This window comes from Cheilinus undulatus, linkage group 21, assembly GCF_018320785.1.
Source record: "Cheilinus undulatus linkage group 21, ASM1832078v1, whole genome shotgun sequence".
NCBI lineage: Eukaryota > Metazoa > Chordata > Actinopteri > Labriformes > Labridae > Cheilinus > Cheilinus undulatus.
The window spans coordinates 12,087,315-12,113,048 of record NC_054885.1 but is presented as its reverse complement, the minus strand read 5'-3'; the positions used below and the strand labels follow the sequence as shown (position 1 = coordinate 12,113,048).

Sequence of the window (25,734 nt, the reverse complement as noted above, 5' to 3'; positions counted from 1 at the left end):
ATGGAGCATGTGACACATCGTCACATATACATTTTGAGTAAAGTCCTAATGTTCTCTTTGGGTTTCTGTACTATAATTTAAAAATTTAACCTCCCTGACTGCAAAAACAACACACTTAACATTTTACTTGATAATTTTCCCAAAGCATACCACGACACAACATTTTCATGATGATTTGATATCGAGTTGACAAATTTTGACTATTTTCTCTCTTCTTCCAGAATTTACCACCCTGGTGAAAGAATGAAAAGCGACCTGGTGTGACTGACTAGCACTCCAAGATCACCTCCTGACCACCGCTACATCCTGACACCTGCTGGCTCCCCCCTTACCCTTCCTCCGCCCAGCACCCACACCCCACCCTCACCACCCCAACCTCCTGACTCCCAGCCCACCAGGCTGCCTCTGACTCCTGCCACATACACTCTTCTTCCTCACCTTCTCCCACACGGCTTTTTTTTCACTGAGTGCAGTGCAATATAATCCCCCCACGGCTATATTCATACTATTTATTTTCTCCTTTTTATACAAGCTGTAATTCTTCCTTTTATGTATAGATAATAAACATGCCTGCAGGAATAAGCCTCACATTTTAAAGTAGATATTTTAAGACAACAGATGATAAGAGAAAGACCCTCATTCCTCTCTGTTTCTCTTCTTATACCCTCTCTCTTCCCTTTCACTTTCCTTCCTTTTTTTTTCTTCTGCGTCAATCGCTCCTCTGGCACTGTTCCCTTCCTGCATTCGCCCCCCTCTCTCTCCTCCACCATCCATCCATCCATCGAACTATCATCCCTTTCTCCTCTGGTAATGAGCTGTTGTAAAACATACCAAAAGAAGAAAGAGGTCAAGCTGTGAAAGAATTAAATAAAGTGAAAGTTAAAAAAAGCCTTGAGAACAGTGACTCACTAAGACTCCTCTGTTAATTCCTCCCTTTGATGTGATTCTTATATCTGATTTTACACTCTCAATCCTGCTCTCTTTTTCCCTAATTCTCTGTCACTTTCACTTTTATCAAGAGGACAAGTGAAGCATATCTGAACAGCGACCCAATCATCCATAAAGAAGGTGTTTTTGAAAAGCTGTTGTCATTAAGAAGGTCAAAATCAGCTTTCAGTGTCATTCATTAGCATTCATTAGCATTGACTTTGGCGTCAAAGCAGTGACAGGTGATTAAAAAAGCACATAATCAAACACACTATGCCACTTTAGACAGCTGATGCTGCACAGTCCACTCTACATTATGAATTTAACTCCACTGTAAGAGAAAAGAAGGAGGCAGAGGCCGCATTTTTCCACCTGCCAGAGAGCCTCAGCTCAAACAGTGCCGTGCTAGTTTTACAGGAGCATGCCGTCAAGCCATTAGCACAATTGGATTCACACTGAGGTTCAATTTAGGTTAAGTATCCCCCGCGGAGGACCCCAAACAGGCGACGCGGGAATCTTGATCCTCCTTTAGTAGGCCATTTCACTGCCTGAGCAAATAAACACAGATCTGAAACTAAGAGGCTATCACTTCAAAGACAAGGAGCGGGACTGTTACGAAGTACTGGTCCCAAAAGAGTGCTTCATAAGAGAGACAAAAGGAAAATAAGTGGTTTTATGTGGAAATACATCTTCCTTAAACATGAGAAGGGCTACTTCAAGTGTAAGATGTTGTAAAACATCTCTTTAATGAACCTTGTTTGACAGCTAGGAGTGGGACCAAAAACAGTTTAATTTTCCACTAGCTTTTTCATAAATACTGATAGAAGCCTAGCCTCATATTTAATTGTTACCCCTGCCTCATAGACCCTTAAAACAGAATATATATCATCAGTTAGGTTTGACGACAGATGCAACAACATTACCGGACATTTCTACTATTTTTTAAAATGCTTGTTAGAAATAAAATTTAAAACCTCAGCGTCCTCATATGAGGACATTACATTTTGGGCTCCATAACTCTTAATTTTGCTGAATTTAAAACTGTTGGCCTCATCTGTGGACACGTCTGCCATCTTGTGGTCACAAACACACATTACAATTATCAGTTTCTACCATTCTACATTGACGATAGGTCGATGTTGCAATCAAATAATCCTATATTCTTGGTATTACATTTCCCATGAGTTTTATTCCAGTTTGACAAAATATACATTATGGGTGATTACATTTTCATTATAAAAAAGCAGTTTTTTCACAATAAATTAATAATGCAAATTAAAAAAGGAACCCAAATTCATTAACTAGACAGAATAAAATGACAAAAAGAAAATGCAAGGCAATAAAAACACGCAAAAGATCATTTAGCAAACACTACATAAAATTCTGGTGCTTGTTAGGATTTCTTTGTCAGCAATGATTATCTGTACAATTCACATCATAGACACTTGACTTTTTGTTCCAGATGTACCATATTAAAGTCATTTACATGTTCACATTCAGGAATTCAAAGAAGGTACACTGATTAAAGACAAGCTGAGATGTAATCATATTTTCAAGCTACATTCATATTGCTGTGGTTCTCTCATTAAAAGAGACATTAAAAGTTTTCAGTTTACAAAAGTTTTGGAATATTTTACACAATTTTGATGGCATTATTCTCCGGGACAGTCTGGCTGCAGACTTCATATCTCCGCCGCTCTCACAGACTGTTCATCTGAGACACCTTAGATATCAGAAGGGGAAAATGGAACCGAAGATTCAAAATAAAATCAGAGTAAACTTCTATTTTGGGTAAGGTTTAAGGTAACGGTAAGGATACCAAAAGTTGAAGTTTAAAATCTGACCTGCAAAACCTGAATATAATACATTTAATAAAGCAGAGTAAACAGTCTGCTAACAGGAATATAGCTTGTCCTCCATGAAAAACATTCTAGTGCTGCAAGTGTAGCTTATGTAGCTCTGTTAGCTGCATCAGCTATATAGGTAAAGTAGTTAAAACTAAGCTCATGAACGACTACATAAGCTATGTGAGCTACTATCTTCATTATTTACATAGCTATGTTAGCTTTAGCTACTTATACTTAAGCTAACTTAGCTACATTGGCATACACAGTGATGTTTATTTTGTATCTAGCATAGTTATGTACCCTTGAGCTAAAGGTAACAAAGCTAAAACTAAGCTCACAAAGCAGCTATGTAAGCTACATGTCTGTTTTATATGTGGTTATGTTAGCTTTCATTAGGCTTGTAAAATACACAGTGCTAAAGTTAACTTAGCTGACTGGCTTGTTTAGTAACATTAATTACACAGCTAGCATAGTTATGTATGCTTAAGCTGATGCTAAACAGCTAAAACTTGGCTCAAAAAAGCAGTTATATTAACTACGTTATATGCAGAGCTACATTAGCTTTAGCTAAGTTTGCTAAAGCACGCATTGCTAAAACTACCTTAGCCACACTGGCTTATTTAGTAACTTTAATTACATAGGTAGTGTAGCTACCTTAGCTTAAGCTAAAACTACTAAAGTCTAAATGAGCCATCGATCATCCAGTTACTTCTAAAACTGGTCTATAAATAATTTAATCCAAGATTAGAGCCCTGACCTTTTTCTCTGTTTAAATATGAAATGTTGCTTATTCTGTAATGTTTGCAAAGTGGGTATGAATTTAACCACCAGACTTTGTTTAAGAATAAAGATGAGTTTAAATAAAAAATGTATAGCTGGAAATAAGTTGTACCGGCAAATAACGGCAGTTAAGTTCTGAGACATATGGTGTCTCAGATGAATGGTTTATGAGAGAGACCGTCATAGACGTAAGGTCTGCAGCCAGACCCCTACCATATTTTCCTTCAAACTTTGGCAGAGTGAGCATTAAAGGTGTGTGAAATAATAGCATATAAAACCTTCACTATGGTGCATTTCCATCAAGCACTCCAGATGGTTCAGAGCAGTTTGGTACCATAAAACTCTGATCTTGCTTTCATTCAGTCTTACTCTTGCTTGGTAGTCCATGAGTCTACTTCCACTCTTTAGGGTCTGACAGCTACACTTGGTATCCCATCAGAAGGGTGCCATAAAAGTAATATGGTATGAATAAGATGGCATGTTACTTTGGTACTTTTCCAACTTTAGAGAGTAGACATGCTTATAACCAAACTGAATCAAACTGAGCCAGTACTCTTGGTGGAAATGTACCATAGATGTGCAATTGCTAATTTTTTATCATTTAAACTGCAAGGTCCAGAATAACATCAATGAATTCTTCCAAAATAAGATGTCATCGTCGGTATAAGCGTGGAGCAGATCTGTCATTGGTGACTGTTGGCTTCAGCTTAACAGTTGCAAACGGGTTGGTACCCCTTTGAAATAAAACACAGTGAAGGAAAGAGGGAGTCAGTGTTGGAGGAAGGAAAATATGAAAAAACACCAATCTCAGGGAATTCTTCCATACTTTGAGGCTGACAGTTAAGGTTGTTAGAGGAGCATTGATTCATTTCAAACTCTTCAAGCACCATCTAGCAAACCACTCACCTGAAGTCAAAGTGAGAGTGTCAGCCAAATAACTACTGAAATGGTTTCTGAACTAAACTGCACTTCAAACTCAACTCTGTTCCGTTTAGATCTCTGCACTCCTCTATCATTCTCTGATTTAATGGGTTTAAGAAACACTTCAAAAAGAGCAGCTGAGTGGCCAATATTTGAACATTTTACACCTGGTCAGCGCTGTCACAGCAGAGCTGCTGTTACCTAAATCTTACCTCGGAAAGAGCTCTGGTGGTCCCTGTGCTTTTGATCTCTGTAGAGAAAGTTGGAGAAAGGTAAAGGTGAGAGAAGGTAAATCCAAACTGTAAAATGTGGACACATGCAGTAATGGAGGCTCAGCAGGCTGCAGCCCTTGACTCCTCAGCCTTCTGTTTCCATTTGGCCCGCCCACAAGACAAACCCACACACACTTCAGAAGGGCGTCCAGAGAGCAAAAACCACTAAGTCACTTTTTAACAGCAGAGATGGACAAGTGAGCAACAAGAGTGGCCATGCTGAGTCATTATCTTGAAAATTTTCCAATTCCGAAAACCCTTAAAAAAGATGGAACCTAAAGCAACAAATAAAGCATACACTATGTGGACAAAAGTGTTCAGCCACCTGGCCAACAGGGACTGTAATGACATTGTATTCAAATTCATGCACTTTAATGTAGAGGTGGCCCCACTTTTGTTGCCCTAACAGCCTACACTTTTCTTGCCTTCCACAAGATACTGGACAGTTTTGCCTGGAATTTGTGCCCACTCATTCTGTAGAGCATTTATGAGGTCAGGCACTGATGTTGGACGAGAAGGCCTTGCTCATAATCTCCGTTTTAGTTCATCCCAGAGGGGCTTGATGGGGTTGAAGTCAGGGCTCTGTGTGGGCCAGTTATATTGTCCCACACCAAACTCATCAAACCATGTCTTTATTTTGTTTTGTGCACTGGGTCACAGTCATGTTTGTGCACTGGGTCACAGTCATGTTGGAATAGAAAAGGCCCTTCACCAAACTGTTGCGGCAAACATGGAAGTATAGCATTGTCCAAAATGACTGTGAGCCCAGACTGTGAGAAACTAGATTCTCTGCTCTGATGAAACCAAGACTGAACTATGTGGCCTCAATTCTTAATCATGTGTCTGGAGGAAACCAGGCACCAGTACAATCCCAACAGTGAAGCACAGTGGTGGCTGCATCATGCTGTGGGGGTGTTTTTCAGCAGCAGGGATTTGAGGAAAAGCTGACTGGACTGAAGTACAGAGATATCCTATGAAAACCTGTTCCACAGTGCTCCGGACCTTAAGACTGGGCTGAAAGTTCACCTTCCAACATGACAATGACCCTCAGAACACAAACAAAATAACAAAGGAGTAGCTTAGGGACAACTCTGTGAATGTCCTAGAGTGGGTCAGCCAGAGCCCTGACTTGAACCCTATCAAACATCTCTGGAGAGACTTAAAAATGGCAGTCCACTGCGGTCCCCATTCAACCTGACTAAGCTTTAGAGGGTTTGCAGAGAAGAATGGGAGAAAATTCCCCAATCTAGATGTGCAAAGCTTGTTGCATCATATTCAAAAAGAGCTGAGGGTCAGAAAACTTTCTGAACGCACTGTATGGTGCATATTTGGTAGATGCATGCCACGTAAAAGCACCCAAACACATGCAATCCACCTCCATGTCTTTAAAGCGTCAGCAGCTGGAACTTCCTCCCACCAGAAAGACGGGTGTGGTGCCATTGAGAATAGCACCCTGCCACAGTGCCCCTGCTGGAGGGACTAGGAAAATACCATCAAAGATTAAGCAATGCAGCTGTAATAGAGCTACAAATGCTATTCACATATTAGCATATTACAGGAATGAAAAATATCAGTGACAACTAATAGGACCAAAAAAATCAAATGCATTACAATACTGTCTAAATGATAAATTATCAGTAATGGCCTTATTGCTGGCTTTAAATCAAATCTAAAAAGTAACTTTTAGCCTGCTGTACAGAAGACCTAAGAGGCCATATATCAACATGTTATTTCACTCTTTTCTGTAGACTATTTTTCATTGCCTATATTTGCTCTTTAAGAAAGATTGATTATGTTGTGACAGCAAAGACAGACTTGACTGATACCAGCAGCACTGATCAATAATCGTGACAGACTGACTGACAGCCGTACCTTGTTTTCTGAATGGGACTCGGCCCTCTTGTCAGCAGTCTGTTTGAACGGTTGTGTCTCAGGCTGTCTGTGTGACGATAAAGACGGTGGCGGTGGAGGAGGAGGAGGAGGCTGCGAGGCTTTGCCTTGGCTGCTGCTTCCTGGATGGTCCAGCAGGTTGTTCATGCTGCCGCTGCTTCTGAGGGATGGGCTGTGAAGAAGTTAAACACACATATAGTTCTCTTCTTTTACTTGTAAAGACTTGTGTTTTAAAGTTTGGCCTATAAGCATGTGCACACAGTGACAAGGCAAAGTTTAGTTTAAAAGCTCCTGCTCGTTCTCCTCAAAGCAATAGGTCACCCAAATTTCAGAAATAGTTCATGTCATTATTCCAGGACTGAGATTCATGCTGACCCTCTTTTAAATGTTGGGCTCAAAGAACAATAAGGACAGCCTGGGGGACTAAAAAATCTTTTTCTGTATTAAGTATGGAAGGCAAACATCATGCAAAGGGTTTTGTCTTCTTCAATTTAGGATCTCTCCATACATTTTTAATGGCGACGAATATAAAAAATTAAGTATTTTTCCTGTGTGTGCTGGTATGCAGTTCTTAAGAATGTGAGAGAGGAGATGTACAAACATGAGGAAGGATTTTTTTTTTCTTGGACCACTGACTTCAATTCCTACCTTCTCTAAGGTGGTCGCTCTAGTCCGGCCTTTCCTTACCCTGAGTATTCTGTGGCCCATAGAAACCCTGATACAACCATAACATGAGATTAACAGTATTTACATCCATATTTTTACTTAATAGGCAGAAAATAGCATCCCTACAGTCCCTGTAGAGTAAATTCTAAGGTTAGTGTCTTAAAACACTAGATATGTTGGAATAGGGTTGCTGTAATCATGTGAAAAACACAGAGATTCGTGTGTAACTGAATTTTGGATTTTAAACAGTTAAAAAGTTGTTCAACTCTTTCCTGGCTTGGTTTAATTTGGGCAGGGCAAATAAAGAGACCCACCACATCATCAGCCGCTATGGGGTGTAACACCGTCCCCCTTCGCTACAACAATATAGTTCACCTCAATACAGTCTGTTGGCAGCCTTCATCACTGCATTTATTGAAAATTAACGACCAGAAACATGCTGTATTTTAGTTCATTGTGAGGTAAACTTCCCAAAGCCTCAGTGGCCTACGGGTCATTAAAAGAATCGCAACAGGGAGCTTTGTGCCAGAAAACAGAAAATTTAACAGCATAAAGCCACACCAGACCACAGATCACCGTAAGGTCTACTTCTATTCTTGGAGATTGCCATGATGTTTAGCATGGTGTGACTTGAGGCATACTGTTATAAATTTAAGCTCAACAGGATACCATACAACCATACAATTGTTGAGGAAAGAACATTTTTAATTACCCAGGGCTCCTTGGAAAAAAATCCACTTCTTCCACGTAGGAGGCTGGAAACCACCCCTGCCTGGAACAGAGTAAGATGACATTTAGTGGTTAAGACTTTGTCTTAGCCCAAAACACACTGTAGCTGCACCATCACATCACGTCTCAATTGCCACCCCTAGCACACCAACAGCAGCACATCAAATGTCAAACTCACCAGGTGCTTGATACCAGAGCCAAGAGCTCGCTTTGGGCTTACCTCCCTGCCTTATTGGGGGAGTGAAAACACACTAAGGGAAGTTGTATTTCTCCAGCAGCTAAGGCCTCCTATTTATTCTACACCTCAAACAAAAAGTGTTGTTAAATTTCTGTTTCTATTCCTCTCAAACAGGGCCGCTACTACAGCTACTGAGATGTAAAAAAACAGCTGTTCTTTCAGGAAAAAACACTCCACCAGCCATGGCCAAGTGTCTTTGCTTACATGCTTACAACTTTATTTCGTCATGTTGCTCTGATTGGCCCATACCGAATGTGACACAAAGAATTTTCACCCAATCAACTAAAGTCCTGCTCTTCTCAAACACTTTACATGGGACCAGATGAATGTGAAATGCATCCCATGCAATGGATACATGAAACAGTCTATCTGGTGTGTCACATTAGGCATATGTGCTCATATGACTAAACTGTTTAATGCAAATGTTTTGCTTTTTGGTTACACCCCAAAATTTCAATAAAATAATTAAGACCAGTAGGGCCCTCCCTAGATGACTTGCTATTATCAGTGTAGGCTAATCGGTAGTGTTAGTGCTAGCTTCTTTGCTAGCATTTGACACTTTGGACTGTCTTCCACCAGCTTTTGAAGTTTTTAATTAAAAAAAGTCTGCAAACAAGTTATTACTAAGGGTCAAAGGCTTAGCCAATGACTTTTTTGTCCTTCCTTTTTTGGCAACCTAATGTTTGTGCAAATCCTTGCATGGCAAACGCTGATATTACTGGATGAACAGTTACATGCAATGAAATGGTTTATTTTATAACAGGAAACAATATATAATAACAAGCTTTATGTATTAAGATTTGCAATAAAATTTGTTTTCCATTGCATGTAATACCAAGGATCCATGGGCCCCTATCTCCCCCTTTATGGGCGGCCCTGCTTACACTATAAACTAGCTAAGTGTCAATGCCAGCTAGCATTGGTGTAAAGTAAAGAGTACAGAAGCAGCTTCATATAGTTAATATGCTGCCTTTTACTCTAGCAACATACATCTGTACAAGTGGTGCAGATGTTGAGCATCCACCTTCACAAAACCACAAACACTTGTCAGGAAGTTTACACACCTTGAGCTGCTCTCAGCACGTCCATACAGCCAGCCGTTCCTGGACTGCTGGACCGTCACAGTGATCATCTCTCCCTTGGTGAAGGGCAGCACCGTTGGGTTGGAACCACCAGGCTGGTGGTCCACCTTTGCCCTCATGGATCTGCCTCCACCACCACCACCACCTCCTCCCACCGACTCTGCTTTGGAAAGATAAATACTTCCCTGCGGGGACGGGGCTGCAGAGATGAAAAACAAAAAGAGAAAATGGCTTGTTAAAGTAAAAGTTAGCTGATAAACCCTCGAAAATGGCTAAAAAATCTCTAGTGAAATGATTAATTAAAATGATAAAAGTACAGGGTTTACCTCTTTAGTCATTTTTTTTTCTCTGATGTATATTCAAATAACTTTTTCATTATTTTGTGCTGGGATGAGAGGCGTTTTCACTGAATATAACCAAAGAGGTTAGCACTGTTTTACTCCACAAAGCATCAGTGGAGGCAGCCTAGTTCTGCAGACAAAGGCCCCATGTTACTGCTCCTCTCTTTTATGCAGAATTAAACATAATTACTGACTGGTACATACACAGTTTCATTTTCTAAAGTTAACTTTCTCTTAATAACAACGGGAAAAGAAGTTAATCTTATGAAACTTAATCATTAAAGTAAAACAAAGCTTGAACTTAATTTGGTGCATGGTCGCTTTACTCCATAATGACAACGTGAAAACAGAAGTTTAGAATTTTTTGCAAATTTATTTTAAAAAACTGAAATATCACATTGACATAGGTATTCAGACCCTTTACTCAGGACTTGATTGAAGCACCTTTGACAGCTGTAAGTCTTTTTGAACATGATGCAACACCTGGATTAGGGGATTTTCTGCCATTCTTCTTTGCAAATCCTCCCAAGCTCAGTCAGGTTGGATGGGAACGTAGGTCCGTCCAGAGATGTTCCAGAGGGTTCAAGTCAGAGCCACTTCAGGACATTCACAGAGCTGACCCTAAGCCACTCCTTTGTTCTCTTGGCTGTGTGCTTAGAGTAACTGTCATGTTGGAGGGTGAACCTTCGGTCCAGTTGTGAGGTCGTGAGTACTGAGGAACAGGTTTTCATTGAGGATATGTCTGTACTTTGCAGAATTCAGCTTTCCCTCATCCCTGACCAGTCTCCCAGTCACTCCCACAGCATGATGCTGCCATAACCATGCTTCACTGTTGGGATGGTACTGGTGCCTGGTTTCCTCCAGACATTACGTTTAGAGTTGAGGCCACACAGTTCAGTCTTGTTGTCATCAGAACTGAGAGTCTAGTTTGTCATGGTCTGAGAGTCCTTCAGTTTTTTTGCAGACTCCAAGCAGCTTTCATGTGTTTTGCACTAAGGGGAGGCCTCTGTCTAGCTTCTCTGCCATAAAACCCAGATCAGTGGAGGGCTGCAGTGATGGTTGTCCCTCTGTAACTTCATTCAGTCTCCACACAGGATCTCTGGAGCTCAGTCAGAGTGACCATCCAGTTCCTGGTCACCTCTCTTACTCAGGTTCCTCACAACCAGGACTCTTGGAAGAGTCCTGGTTGTGTCAGAGTTGTGCCAGACTTCTTCCATTTGATAATTATGAAGGCCACTGCAATCTTGAGAACTTTCAATGGATCAGAATGATTTTTCTGAAGCCTTCCCTAGATCTGACTTGCAACAATCCTGTCTCTGAGCTCTGAATGCAGTTCCTTTGACCTCATGGCTTGGTTTTTGCTCTGATATGCATTGTCAGCTGTGAGGCCATTATGGAGAGGCATACAACTTTCCAAATCATTTCCAATCAATTTAATTTACCACAGGTGGACTCCAGTCAAGGTGTAGAAACATCTCAGCAATAGTTCAGAGAAATTGGAGGACCCTGAGCTGCAGCATCAGGCTGCAACATAATAGTCTGAATACTGTCTGTATGCTCTGTATAGAGTGGACATTTACTTCAGTACATTTAGCTTGATTTTTCTTATAATTACCTAGATAACCCAGAGCAAACTAATCAAACAGCTTCAGAAATGTCTAAAAAACACAATTTCTTTCATGTTTTTCCTTCTAAAATGATGAAGGAGCGTCAAATAATTTTCAAACAGTGGTGTGTTCCTATTGCCTGCAAATCGTCTTGACCATGTCTACATGCCTAAGTGAATGGGTTTTTGATAGTTGACTGACTGATTAGATATGTGTGTTAATGAGCAGCTGAGCAGGTGTACCTAATAAAGTGAACAGTGCATGCATATAGAGCTTTAGACTAAATTTATCTTCTTATGACTGTAACTACTCACCTCTTGATGGCATTCTCCCGAGGCTCTGCTCCTCTCTACTCGGCCTGATCTCCTTTATCTCCACATGTGCAGAAAATAACACACAGAGCATCACATACACAGGATAAACAAGTTAATATACTTAAAATAGCCTGAAGTGGCTCATACCTCAGTATGTTAAAAGCAAAAACAAATCCGGAAACAAACACATAATCTGTGCAAATCCTCTGATTGTAATGACAGGGGACCAGTGGGGTTCATCCCCATGCCACCATCCAATGAGGTGCAGTGATTCTGACGGGGTTTATCTTTGCTGTGCACTTGAATTCTAATTTCTGCCTTTATACATGGAGCTTCATTTTTGAAGTAATCTCATTGTTCTGGCATGCTGGGTTCTCTGCAGTCAAATTTAAAGACTTGAGCATATATCAGAGTTTGGTTATGGATTGAAGTTAGTGTTTGTACATCACTTGAAATGTCTTATCTCATTCCTTTACCTCCATCTGCAGCTTTAACTGAATAATCCCTTATACTAGAGATATGGTTGGCTTACACCTGCAGAGGGCGCTCTTGTGACAAAAATATTGCTGCCATAAATCCCCTGAAAGACTATCTGTTCTGAACTTTTTCACACTTCTTGGAGTAAATAAGTCCCAGCTCTCTTATCAGGGTTTTTTACAGTATGGCTTGTTTTTAAAAACATTTGTGTAGAGGTTAAGGTCAAATTCTTCTAATGTCTTCACACTTTCACCTTAAACAATTCCATTTAACAACAGCAGGAGATTCTTGAATAGAGCCAGAGCAAGTGTATCAAACTCTGACTTTGCTTTTCTAATTAGTTTACAAAAGAAAGAAAAAGGGCTGTGGTTTGTAACTCACAGAGTTGTAGTCAGAAGCAGGTTGTCGGGGCTCTGGTTCTCTGGTGGCGTTCACCTCGTCCGTCCAGGCATCTGCTCTCTGCTGGAAAGAACCTCCCAACTGCAACAGTACACAAAAATTAAAAAGCATCCATCGTCATTCATTTAATTCAACCTTTATTCAATCTTGGAGAGCCATTGAGGGCAAATATGTCAAAAGTACAACAAAACAGATATTTGTCACACTTAAATGTTCCAGATCATTACATAAACTTACATTCTAGACAAACACTAAAGGGCTAAAGGGAAAGCTCTCTGGGGCCCAGCTGAATGAATGGGGTCCAATGGAGGTCAGGAAAATCATGGTCCATTGTAAAGCTGATCTGTGATAACCATAATTCATACTTGAATGCTGTAGTAGAATAAAGCATTTTTAAAATGTAGACCCATTTTCTTAAAAAAGAATTACCTTTTTATTTGTAATGTTAACAATGTGGATGGGCACACTGAACCAAATTATTAGGAAAGTAATATTGCTTTAAAGTTGGCTCATAATGTGCATAAAATACCAGGATACAAGAGAATAAAGTAGAAGGAATTTTAATTACTTTTAGAGAAAAAATAACTAAATAATTGCAGAATAAAGATTAAGACTGGCAAAAATGGGTTAAAAACAGCAAAAATGGGTTAAAAGGGGGTAAATTGGCAAATATGAGTAGCTAAAGTAGTTGAAAGGGTTAAAAGTAGCAAAAATACATTCTTAGTGGCAAAAAATTGATGGTGAAAAGCGGTTAAAAAGTGGCAAAAATGTGGGAAAAATGGCATAAAATGGGAAGCCAGAGTATAGTGAAAATGGTAAAAAATGAGAAAACTCTTAAAGTGGCAACAATGGGTTTTAAGTGGTGAAAAGCGATTAAAAAGTGGCAAAAATGGGTTAAAAGGGGAAAAATTGGCAAATACAAGCAGCTAAAGTAGTGGAAGGGATTAAAAGTAGCAAAAATCCATTCTAAGTGATAAATTGGCTTAAAGTAGCAAAAAATTGATGGTGAAAATGGTGAAAGGCAGTTAAAAATGGCAAAAAGGGGCAAAAATGAGCAGCCAAAGTATAGTGAAAATGTAAAAAATTTAAAAATCATCTTAAGGTGGCAACAATGGTTGAAAATGGTGAAAAGCGGTTAAAAATGGCAAAAATGGGTTAAAAGTGGCAAAAGTGTTCATATACGGGTGGCTTAAAGTAGTGGAAAGGGTTAAAAGTAGCAAAAATCATCTTAAAGTGACAACAATGGGTTCAAAGTAGCAAAAAACGGTAGCTAAAATGGTGAAAAGCAGTTGAAAAATGGCACATCTATCTACTTACAAGGTTACTGTTATTTGACACTACCTTTTGGTTACACACTAGATGATTTCAGGCCTGATTTTGGGCCCCCTTCCAGGTTTAACCTGGTTCTTTATGGTTTAAAAAAAACATCTAGGCCATATTTTGGTAAAATTGGATCAAGCACCAGAGGAGGATTTTGACTCTGTTATTAACAGCTTTACAGATCAGTCAGTTTTGGCATGTGTCTTTGAATGCTACTTTCAGACATAGATGGGTGACTAGCAAAAGACAGGACGGCTCTTTTCACTTTTTGTGTATCGGAAGATGCTCTGATACCCAAATACAGTATATGTGGAAAATATCAAAAAAGATGTATTGTTTGTGATATCCCTGTCAAGTTGCAAACTAATTAATTCAATATTAGGGTTTCTTGTGGGATTTATCAGAACAAATACATTGCTGGTGCAGAATAACCTGCTTTGCTTGAATTACTTATTGAGTGAGCATTATCAGAAAGCATCGGACACCTGGTAGTACATCTAAATTCCTGCACATTAAAAAGAAATGTGTCAAGCATCAAAAAAGGAAACTTGGTTAGGGCACAATATCATGTCAGAAGCCTGGATTTGGCCTACATGTCTACAATACTCCACTGACATAGTGGTACAAACTCAGAGGACTTTATTCCAGCCCTCATTTTAAACTAGGTTTGAGTCCACAAAGTAAAGTGGTGTCAGAAGAAAAGTGTGATAAAAAAATAAGCACAGAGTTTAGAGTTCATTAGACTTCCTGTTAGCTGACAGAAGTCTTAAGGAAACTGAATCTACATGTGGACATCAGACGTCGCTCCTCTGTGGTCAGCCTTTATTTTACAGAAAGAAAGTTTCCCCCCAGACACGAACCATGTCTTAATCTTTACACATCATTGTGAATTCTCTTCCTGGTGTTGCCCTTGTAACATTCATCTCAGTGAGTTGTGCGACAAACCTGACCTATTTGGGAGCTGCAGTGAATAAGCCAAAACAAACCATAAAATATTCAATTTGGAAACGCTATTCACGGCAGGTTTTATACCTTATTCATGAGGCGTGAGATGGCTTGTATAAGGCCGCAGTGTTTCTCAGCCAGGAAGCGGTGTCTCCTCTCCTCCTCCTTCAGAGCCTCGCTGTAGCTCTCTCTGAGGAAGTAAACATGCTCGCCATAATCCTGAGGATACACACATATATGGCACGGGTGGATTTATATACTGTACCAGGGCAGGCTCATATATAAGTGCTGAATGTTGCTCTAGGGTACGGCACAAACCAAGTTAGCTCCTCTCCTCGGCTGTCTCTCCAGCGCTGTTGTCTGGTTATGGACCTCCATCTCGTAGCGTTTTCTGCTGTTCTGTATCACAGAATATTCAGATCATGTCTGTGTGAATTCACCGCAGTGGAATGGGAATGTTATGTAACTGATGAAATCATAAGAATGAAGTTAAATGTAGGTAACGTATACTGCTGGATGGAAACATTTATTATTTTAGATGCCTGCTTAGTTAGTGAGATGACGCCCGAATTAGACTGGATTTTCAAAATAAGTGCATAAATCATTTCACAGTAATTTCTTACAAGCTCTGTTAACATGAAAGATGTCCAAAATAAAGGCCTCAGCTCTCAAATTGCGTTATTGTGGATCTTTTCAGTCAACTTGATTTCAAAATAAAAGCCTCATTTGTTACAAATTGAATAGTTTTGAATCTTTTAAGTCAACTGGAATTTTTTTAAATTGAATACTGCGTTTTCAATGTAAACATTATGCTTTACTATAAAGTCATTTACCAGTATGTGTTTACTAAATTATTTATAAAATACCAAATTCAAACTACAATAATTTTGGGCCAGTGAAATAGACATAGACATTTTGGCATTGTTAAATATCTCCAATCCAAGTAAGTTACAAGGTTTAGTCTCAAGCTCTTTTTAGTACTATTCATCTGTTCAAAATTTGCAAAACCCATTGACAGACACAAAAGGTGTCCAAAAGGACTAACTGGTCACAGTCTAAATCTCCTCCTATGCAGATGACACAAAGCTCTACTTAGATACCAAACCAAACCATCCACTTAACCCCCCCCCCCCCAAAATCCCTGGTCAACTGTCTGCATATAACCAAAGCCTCGATGTCAGCCATCAAACTCAATCTGAACAGATACAAAAGCCGCTGGTTGTGGCCCTCAAGGCACACAAGGTTGGAGATCTCCTGCTCCATGCAGACCGTAGTCTCATCCGCCCATTCTCTGAGGTCTGAAACCTTGGCATCATCCTAACTTTCCCCTGTCCTTCCAGTCCCACATCAAAGTTTTGACCAAAACTGCCTTTTTCCACCTGAAAAATATCTCCTGACTATGGCTGTTTTCTCCAGGAGGTCCAGGATCCTTCCTCTGTAGCAAGGATCCTCCCCAGTCAGGTCCTCCCTGGCAACTCTTGGACAACATTTGGAACAGACTATTGAGTGTTCGTGATTCCGTTATAGGAACAGTCACGCCCATATAGGTGACATAACAGGTATAAAAATGGGAGGGGCACTAACAACAGCTTGTAAGGCTTTTATCCAGCACCATCTAATACACCATCACATCATCATAAAATCATAATATATATATTAATATGATCGTATAATAACATTCATTATATAACATAATCAAATAATACAAATTATTTAATGTAATCATATTCTATGGTGCTACTTTTAACTGTCCAGCTTTACTCAAATGCCATAAAATAATGGCAATAACATATTTAGGGTGGAAATAGGACATTTAAAGGTCTATTGAGCGCTCGAGAACCCGGCTTCCTCCTGATATTGCACTTCTTATTTATTTATTTTAAGAGAAGGAAAACAGTGCACACTGAATAGTGGGTATCCAAATTTCACTTAATAGATATCTGAATTTGAGATAGTTTGCCAGTAACAGCTACCAACAACGTTGGTATACTGGATTTTCAGAATAAAAGCCTTGTCAATCAAAGTAAGTCTATTATATAATAATCAAGAGTGTGTTGGATTTTCAAATTAAGCACATGCAGACAGGAATACATCATCGCTGTTGGGTGCAACCCTTTTATCTCCAAAATTGCTACTTTTCAGTCAAAAAGAAAAGAAAAAGAAAACTGTGAAAAATGTGAGCATTCTGGTCTCATGTAACCCAATGTGCATACCTGCATTTGCCTCTTGGAAGGCTGGATTTTCAAAACAAAAGCCCTTACACAACATCTCTGGAGACCTTGACTCAAGTTCAAAATGAAAGCACTTATTCAATCCAGCATGTGCCAGCATTTCACCCTGGATCATTCAATAAAAAGCAGACACCAAATCCCCACTGACACTGAGGCTATTTTTATCTATCAGATACCTCACTCCAGTGTATAAACAGCCATTCATACTCACTGATACATATTCTTTGTCCAGTCTGACGTTTTTGCCCAACTCTTGAAGAACCTCCACGCTGAACCAGCGGAACTGAAAACAAACAAAAACACATGAGAAAAAAAGAATAAATAAGAAACCAGTAAGAGGTTAGGAACAGACGGATCAATGTTCAGATAAAGTCACTCACTACTCCCTCCAGCTCCTTGGTGAGTCTCCTCTGGTTCTCTGAGATCTGAATCAGGACATCTCCTACAAAATCACATCACATTTTATATTACATTCATTTAAAATGGATTATCTGTTACAATTGTTCTAAAACAGTTTTCTTTGCACTGAAATTGTTTGGCTCCCTGCATGACAGTGGGCCTAAATTCATAAAGAAAGATGCCCCAACGTTTTTGCAATTGGGGTTTCCTTGCTGAAGAAAAAAAAAAGCTCTGATGATCCAGTCAGGAGACTATCTTCACCTCCAGCCACTAAACTGACTCTCCCTCAAAGTGGTTAAGCAGAGCATGGCCTACTGTCTGTCATCCTCTATTATTCATGTCGCCTGCTGGCATCTGAAACCCAACCCTGTGGCTCCTTATGCTTGAGTAAAACAAACACAAACAAACACTGCTGCTGTAGTGTAAAATACATCTGACAACCTCTGACATGCCTAATGACGTCAGTATCATGACTGCAGTAGTTCTAGTGGGTGGGGAAAGAATCATAAAGTGTCATCTCTGTGTGCTTAATGACACACAGAGAATGCTTAGTGGGATAAACATCCATAAACAGAAGACAAAAGGATCATATACTGCAGCGATGTTAAGGAAATAACCTATTTTTCCCACATATAGGTCAGAAGAAAGCACAAATGTGGACCAGAGTGTTCACACATACCCAGTGGGCGTGAAGACACACTGTGGAAAGCCTTCTCTCCGATCTTTGACAGAGCACTGAAGTAGGCCTCGCTAGTCACAGCAAGAGCTGAAAAACACAAACAGAAGTGGAATTATTTCCTTTTCAGGGAAAGAGCGACAACAGCAAAGAAACAGAATGAATAACTGAAGTTTTTAGAAAAGTATTCATTCAAATTATAAAGATAAAAGTTTCTACATAGCTTTATGTTGGATTTAAAGCCAGTAAAGCAATACATTAATCTCATCCACTGCTCTGCATGTTTTGTCTACTTATGACTCTCCCCTCTTCTACGTCTCTCTCTTCTCTTTCTCTGCATCGCCCTCTTGTATTTCTTATCTGCATCTCTCTTTTTCTTTCTGTATTTAACTCTTCTCGTCTTTGTATCTCCCTCCACTTTTAATTTCTGCATCTGACATATTAATTCTGTTCTGCATCCCTCTCTTCTCTCTTATTGTCCTTTTCTTTCTCTGCATTTCTCTCTATTTATTTCTGCATTTCCTTTTCTCTCTGCATCTCTCTCTTCTTTTTCTCTGAATTGCTCTCTCTCTGTTCTGCTTTTGCATCTCTATTCTCTCTTGTATCTTCAAATTCTCTTTCCCTGCATCCCTCTCTTCACTCTTTCTGTTACCTCACCTCTTTCTCTGCATCTCCCTCTTCTATCTCTGCATCCCTCTCTTCTCTCTTGCTATATCCATCTGTTTCTTTCTGTGCATTTCTCCCAACTATTTTTTTCTGCATCTCCTTCGTTTTCTCTCATCTGTCCTTTTCCCTGGATTCTTATCTCTGTTCTCCTTCTGCATTTCTATTCTCTCTTGCATCTCCAAGTTCTCTTTCTCTGCATCTCCCTCTTCTCTTTCTGCAACTCTCTTTTCTATTACTCTATCTCTTCTTTCTCTGCATTTCTCTCTACTTTTTATTCCTGCATGTCTGTATCCCTTTCTTTGTCTCTTGCATCTCTCTCTTCTGTCTTCCTGTAGGTACCTCTCCTCTTTCTCTGCACCTCCTTTTGCTATTTATTCTTCTGTATCTCCCCCTTTTATTTACTTGTCTGCATCTCACTCTTCGTTGTCTGCATCTCCCTCCTCTCTTTCTGTATTTGCCTCTTTTCTTTCTGCATTTCTAATCTGTTCTTTTTCTCTGAATGGCTTTTCTCCTTTTGCATCTCTATTACTGTATTTCCCTCTCTCTCTTTCCTCTCTCTGTATTTACCTCTATGCTTTCTCTGTATCTGCCTCTACTATTTTTTTTCTGCATCTCTCTCTTTAAATACTCTCTATCTCTGATGCACTTTGTGTCTCAGCTCTCTCTTGCATCGTCCTTTTCTCTTTCTGGATCTCTCTCTACTCTCTTTCTGCATGGTCCTTTTCTTACCTTTCTTTTCTCAATTCAGTTTAATTCACTTCTTAAAGTGGCTTCGGAAACATCATCACTTATTGCCAAAGCATGTACAAATTTATAATGATAAGTTTTCTCCCCTCTATCTACTCTTCTCTCTTTCCTTACCCATAAGAAATCAGTTATAACAACACGTGGTGGCAATAGTAACAAAAAAACTTGCATTACCTTACTTAAAAAATTCTAAGGACCATTATAATGTAACAGTGATATTAAAAAGAAAATATGATCAGTGATTTATGGTTTGATAACAGAACCTATTAAATATTTATTTTCTCAAAAGATCAAGACTAAAAACAGCTCAGACAAAGTTCAAGACCACCTACCACCAAATAAGTGCAGACAGGGGCACGTCTCCACTCAGCCAAATATGTCAGATTTTATTCTAACTCTGACAGAGCAACCGCCTGAGAAATCACTCAGTGTACGGCTGACATTAGACAGTCTGTCAGCTGGCAGGCAGAGGGGAATCTCTGCAGAGCTGTGCAGAGTTCACGGTTCTGTCTTGTTTTAGATCGGTGCAATCAGAGATGTTAAAGTTCGGTGTTTAAAATGTCTCTTCAGTTCATTTAAAACACTCTTATTCACTGAGTGTCAACTTTACAATCACCCCCTTGTCTTTAAAGACTAGCTAACTCACATGTCAAATGGGGTCGGATCCCTGTTTGGCCCTTGTTTACACTCTGAGCTTGGTGTTATCTGGATCAGTAACCTAAGCATATAGAGAATTAGACCCGGAGTAAAGCTGTTGTGGTGTTTTCTTTCAGAAGAGGGATCTTAAGCTGGATTTCCAGCAGGTTGGAGGAGATTGCTTTGTTTTTTTCTGACTTATAGGGCGACAGCCAGAGAAAACTAATCAACTACACTCTCCCTGAGGCTGTGAGACAAATGGATTTCAATAATAAACACTGATGTGAATAATGCTTTTATAGCAAAGGGAAGAAGGAGTGTGAACAGCATCCACCATGCCTCTAGAAAAATATATTTTTGCTCTTCTCCTAGAATGCCTACAGAATATGTGTTAGTTTTGGCCTGAGCTCATTAGCATGTCCTGATATTGCAGCTCCGTGGTGCACAGGAGGTTTCTTATATTCTCTGGGCAGAAAAGGAACAAGAGACATTATCATTGGTATTTTTATGCCTGCAGGGCTTTCTCTGCAGCAGTGCCGCTATGAATCAGCTGTTGATGATGCACCATACAATGCAATACAAAATACAAAGAAAAAAATCCCATAAGATATAATAGAATGTGTAAAAGCATCACTGTGCTCCTTTACCCAAATTTAATTTGCATTCAAAGGCCTCTCACATTAATGTTGTACAGGGATTAGGAGTGATTATGATGAGGATAATTAAGACATAAAATACAGACACACTGATTGCACCTTCAGATTCAAATTAAAAGTGTAATCCTGGCTCTGAAATTACTTCCCCTCCTACTATTAAACGTAGCACTCTGAGGCCGCATTCCAAATGCCTATTTAATTCAGCGCCTATTTAAAGTATTCACCCACCCACAAAATATGTTGTGTAGATCAGTGGTTTTCAAACTTTTGTCGCCCAAGGCACACCTAAGGTTAAGCCAAAATCTCAAGGCACACCATATTTAAATTTATACAAAATAGACTTTTTAAAAAATGTTCCAGTCAAGGTGGCCTATAAGGGGAGATAAAGGGGAGAGCTTTCTAGGGCCGGCCAACTGGGCATCATGGAGATGGCAAAAGTGGGTGAAAAGTGGCAAAACAAAGTCAGAAATGGTCGAAAATTGGTAAAAAAAAACAAAACAAAACAAAAAAAAACAAACAAAAAAAAAAACAATGGGTTAAAATTGGCAAAAACTTGTTGGAAGTGTCCAAATAGTGGCAAAAATGGGTTACAAGTAGCCTAAAAGGATTAAATATTGTAAAAAGGTGGTAAAAATGGGTTAAAAGTGATAAGAAGGGGCGAAATTGGGCAAAAATGTGGTCAAACAAAGGCAAAAGTGGGTGAAAATTGGCAAAAAGGTGGCATTGATGGCTTGAAAGTGTCAAAAAGGTGGCAAAATAAATCACAAGTGGCAGAAAAGTGCCACAAAAGGTGCAATAAGGTGGTAAAAAGGGGTTTAAAGTGATTAGGAAGGAGTTAAAAAATGGCCAAACAATAACAAAATCGGCCGAGAAGTGTCAATAGGGTTGCAAAATCGGTTAAATGTGGCAAAACATTAAAAAAAAAGTGGCAAAAATGCGTAAAAAGTGGTTGAAAGAAGTGCAAGAAATGCAAAAAAAGCAGCAAAATGGTTTAAGCTGTCTAAAACCAATCCAATCAACCCAAAATTTGCCTGCCATGCTTTTCAGCTCTAAATATCATCAATAAACCACAACTGGGGAGGGCCCATTCTCTGGGATTTTTTTCTAGCCATATCTGTGGGCAGGCCTGGTTACAGCAGGCTACTTGCCATAAAGTCGTAGTATTAACGTATGGTTGCTCAAGGTCCCAAGGCACACCTAGACTTGCCTCAAGGCACACATGTGTGCCCTGCCACACCATTTGAGAACCACTGGTGAAGATAAATCAATATTTACCCCCTTCAAGTCAGTATTCAGTAGATGCAGCTTTTGCTGCAATTACAACACTGAGACCGTGATCCTTCTGGTATTTGTCCTGCTACAAAATAAATGTTCTCCCCAAGCCATTGTTCTCTTGCAGACTGAATAAGATTATCCTCCAGGATTTTTCTATATCTTTCTGCATTCATTTTACTCTCCACTTTTACAAGCCTTCCAGGGACGACTGCTGAGAAGCATCCCCACAGCATGATGCTGCCACCACTGTGTTCCACTGTGGAGATGGTTGGGCTAAGCTAACAGCTGCTTTGCATCTTTTAGCTTCATTAAACTGATGCTACCCCTAGCAGAAAGGTAGCAAGCTAGGCTACAGTGGCACTGCAGCAACAACAAAATAGCTTACTACTAGAGCTGGGCAATTAACCGCAAATTAGATTAAATCACAATATGGCCTGCTGCAATTTTCAAATTGCAGAAGTTGCAATATTTCTCTAACTTGAAATGTTTCAAAATACAAGTTTAATAAAACAATTTTTGCAGCAGAAGATATTTTATGCACATTATGCAAACATTCAAGCGTCAATTTTTTTTTATAATGGTTTACAAAAATCCTCCTTTTGTGTTAAAAGATGATAATGCCCTTAAAGGGGACATATTTTATCCTTTTAAGACAAGTTCGTATCGGTCTCAGAGGTCCCCAAAACATGCCTGTGAATTTTGCTGCTGAAAAAACACTCCAGTATTGGATTTTTGCATGTAGAAAAACCCCTCTGTTTCAGCCCTTCTCAGAATGAGCCGTTTATGTGTCTGTGGCTTTAAATGTTATGAGTTGTCTGACTCCACCCCTGACCATGCCCTTCTCAGGATGTGGCATTCCTGATGTTACTGACACTTTTATCCAAAGTTAAAGACCTGACTGGGATTTGAACCATCAATCTCCCACACAGCAGTCAGCAGGGTAACCCACTGAACTATCCTGCATCTCAGCTGGTAGCTGAGAGGATCAGTAGAGGAGGGCTTAACTTTCCATCAAGTGGGGGAGGGCTAACCAAACTTGGGGCGTTTGCTTACTCCCCATGTGAGGTCACTAGGTTTAAAATCTGAGAAAGGCTTGTTACAGCACACGTTTTCTGAAAGGTGGAGAAAGAAGGGGGGAGAGGGTATGGATTTTTCTGGTACTCGAGGGGATTGTGGAAAGGCCAGGGACACATATTTTTGTTAGAAAAGCCTGAAAAAGTGATTTTTGAATAACATATACCCTTTAAAGAAAGCAAATTACATCATATTTGCAATACGAGCAAAAATAGCTAGCGCATTCTATCTTAAACTGAGGTAGCCTAGCGTTACTTCAGCAAAGTCATACCCCAGCTGCAATCAGCCAGTATCTAGCCTCACCTCCTCCACCCCAGCCTCCTCCTTTATAGCTTAAAGCTTGTTGCAACCCCATATTCAGATTCATGCTACTATGGATTAATTAATTCGGAAATAATATCATTGTTTTCAATACACATGGTCTTATTATTTATTAATGGAATTATTTAGTGCTTGAATTTGCTGAAAAATACACAACTGTAACCCAAGTAAATTGCATATTAAATTGCAACTGCAATATTTGGGAAAAATATCGCAATTAGATTATTTTTGCAAATCGTTCAGCCCTACTTACTACCACAGAGCTCGTTTTTTCTCTCCTGGCAAGGACAATTCTGTGTCTTCTGAGTGGTTGTTTAAATAGTTAGCACACTAAATGAGATAGCTGCTATGCCAAACATACCTACTAACTATAATAGATGCATTGATCCAAACATGCTTGCATTTAGCTAAGGAAAAGTGTGTCACCAGGTTTAGCGTGATGGAGCTGCCAGCTTCACTGTATGCTCTTCATCCATGCTAAAACATACTTTCATCTTAGGTCCTTAATAAGTATGACCATACCTCTCAGGTTGATCAAGCCCATTTTCAAGATCTATGACCTGAGCCCCAAATATATCTATAAAACAAGTGTGCCTTGATTTTGAACATCCTGTGTATCTGTTTTGCCAGCCAAAGTATAAAATGATAAATTATACATAAAATGTTAATTTGTCTTCACAGTGCTGATACAAAGTATACACTCCTTGAATTTTTACCCTTTCATTGATCTTATAAATCAATCCTTGCAAATATAATTTGGCCTTTAAACCATTTCTGTGTAGCTTATGCTTTATGTTTTGCAGGTGTCTGGGTGGTCTCTCTCACTAGTCTCCATCTTACACAGTCACTCAGTTTAATAGGACAGCCCGATCTAGGCAGATTTACACAGTGCCATATTCCTTCCATTTCTGGATGATGGATTAAACTGAAATCCATCAGTGCTTTTGATTTATGTTGTATCCACCTCCTGACTCATATTTTTTAATAACCTTTTCTCTGAGTTGCTTGGAGTGTTCTTCTGTCTCCATGGTGTAATGGTAGCCAGGAATCCTGATTAACCAGTGACTGGACCTTTCAGACACAGGTGTCTACACATTCACTGCACCCAGGTGATTTACTAATTGTGAGACTTCTAGCACCAATCAAACGTTGTAGAAATCTGCTTTCACTTTGACATTAAAATGGCTATTTTAGTTTGTTTGCTTTTTGTCAATTGGTTTATAAAGTGTTCAAATAAAGCCAAAGTATTGGAGCATAAAGATTAATTAAACAGCCGAGTTTCCAGTAAACATGTGCATGGAGAAAATAAAGATGTGTGGCCCTGTTTGTGTTGACAATGTACTCATAAAACCTTCTGACTGTTTTATTTACAGGCCCATAACCACGGCTAATCACCAGGATATTCCCAAAGCAGGTGGACTTTGGAGTCACCTCTAGTGAAATAAAACAGGACAGCTCCCTTATTCCTCGTTCCGCCATTACAAGTAGTTTCCTCTGCAGCACTTAGAATTTCACCATCTGTCTTACCCTGGAAAGCTTGCATGTAGCTGTTTCCCAGTGACACCAGTCTCTCTAGACTGGGGTTGAAGTCATCCATCAAGTTCTGTTTGGAGAAAACACACAGACACACATATAACTGTATAAGTTTAGTTTTCATAGTCAGAAACTTTAAGATCCACTTACAGGAGGATCAATAAAAACAACTTTAATATGATATGTATTTATGAGCACAGGCTGCTCAAATCTCTCGGTATCAAGCTGAGGCAACACTCACTGAATGCTAAACTCACTTTGTGGATTCAAGCTAGCTGTGCTCGGCTAAAACAACAATTTAAATGTATAACTCCACTGATAAATTTCATATATCTCCATGTCTCCATTTCTATTATAGTATTAAAGAAAGGTAACAACACAGGAAAGAAAACTTTTTATCTTCTGCTCACTCTTCTGACCTCACAGGTCCGTTTATTGTTGTCTAATTCGAGCCAAAGTATCCTTTACTTACCGAGTAAATCCCCAGGGTTTGGCGGTGCAGCTGCCCGTTATTCATCTCCGACATGTTTATTTCTATATCAGCGTAACACTCAGCGAGGCCTTGAGTGTGTATGCGGCTTTTAAATCATCCAGAAAGTCTAGCAAAAGCCTCCAACGGAGTTTTAATTGTACCGAGTTGAGGAGAGGAGTGTGTTGGTAATCGACACCGCTGTGGTCTGAGAAAGACTGGAGTAAATAATTAAACATGGCCGGGCCATAAAACACACCAACTTATGCTGTAAACCCTGTCTGGGCGTGGAGCTT

At 39.6% G+C, this 25,734-nt stretch overlaps 2 protein-coding genes across 2 annotated transcripts in view; one reads left to right on the top strand and one right to left on the bottom strand.

Moving 5' to 3' along the window:
• Window positions 1–888, top strand: part of pvalb6 (parvalbumin 6) — an 85,648-nt gene extending 84,760 nt beyond the window's left edge. Inside the window, exon 5 of the mRNA XM_041777665.1 lies at window positions 222–888. Coding sequence (XP_041633599.1) covers window positions 222–247 — 26 coding nt within the window. The 3' untranslated portion in view covers window positions 248–888. The remainder of the gene's footprint in view (window positions 1–221) is intronic.
• Window positions 889–2,123: 1,235 nt separating this feature from the next.
• On the bottom strand, window positions 2,124–25,626 carry baiap2l2a (BAR/IMD domain containing adaptor protein 2 like 2a). Its single transcript, XM_041817115.1, has 14 exons — window positions 25,442–25,626; window positions 24,964–25,039; window positions 18,065–18,151; window positions 17,367–17,428; window positions 17,198–17,269; window positions 15,074–15,154; window positions 14,843–14,974; window positions 12,473–12,571; window positions 11,615–11,672; window positions 9,335–9,551; window positions 8,016–8,075; window positions 6,620–6,809; window positions 4,688–4,725; window positions 2,124–4,288 (listed from the first exon to the last, which is right to left on the bottom strand). The coding sequence occupies exons 1-14, from the start codon at window positions 25,493–25,495 to the stop codon at window positions 4,207–4,209; spliced, it is 1,308 nt and encodes a 435-aa protein (XP_041673049.1). The 5' UTR covers window positions 25,496–25,626; the 3' UTR covers window positions 2,124–4,206.
• Between the last annotated feature and the right edge of the window lie 108 nt (window positions 25,627–25,734).

Bases quoted from the DNA above. Each gene is read 5' to 3' on its own strand.
- baiap2l2a (XM_041817115.1), bottom strand. From the start codon at position 25,495: ATGTCGGAGATGAATAACGGGCAGCTGCACCGCCAAACCCTGGGGATT. The intron at 17,429-18,064 runs GTATGTGTGAAC...GTGATTTTGTAG, and splicing joins TGTGTCTTCACGCCCACTGG to GAGATGTCCTGATTCAGATC. The intron at 4,289-4,687 runs GTAAGATTTAGG...TTTATTTCAAAG, and splicing joins CCACCAGAGCTCTTTCCGAG to GGGTACCAACCCGTTTGCAA.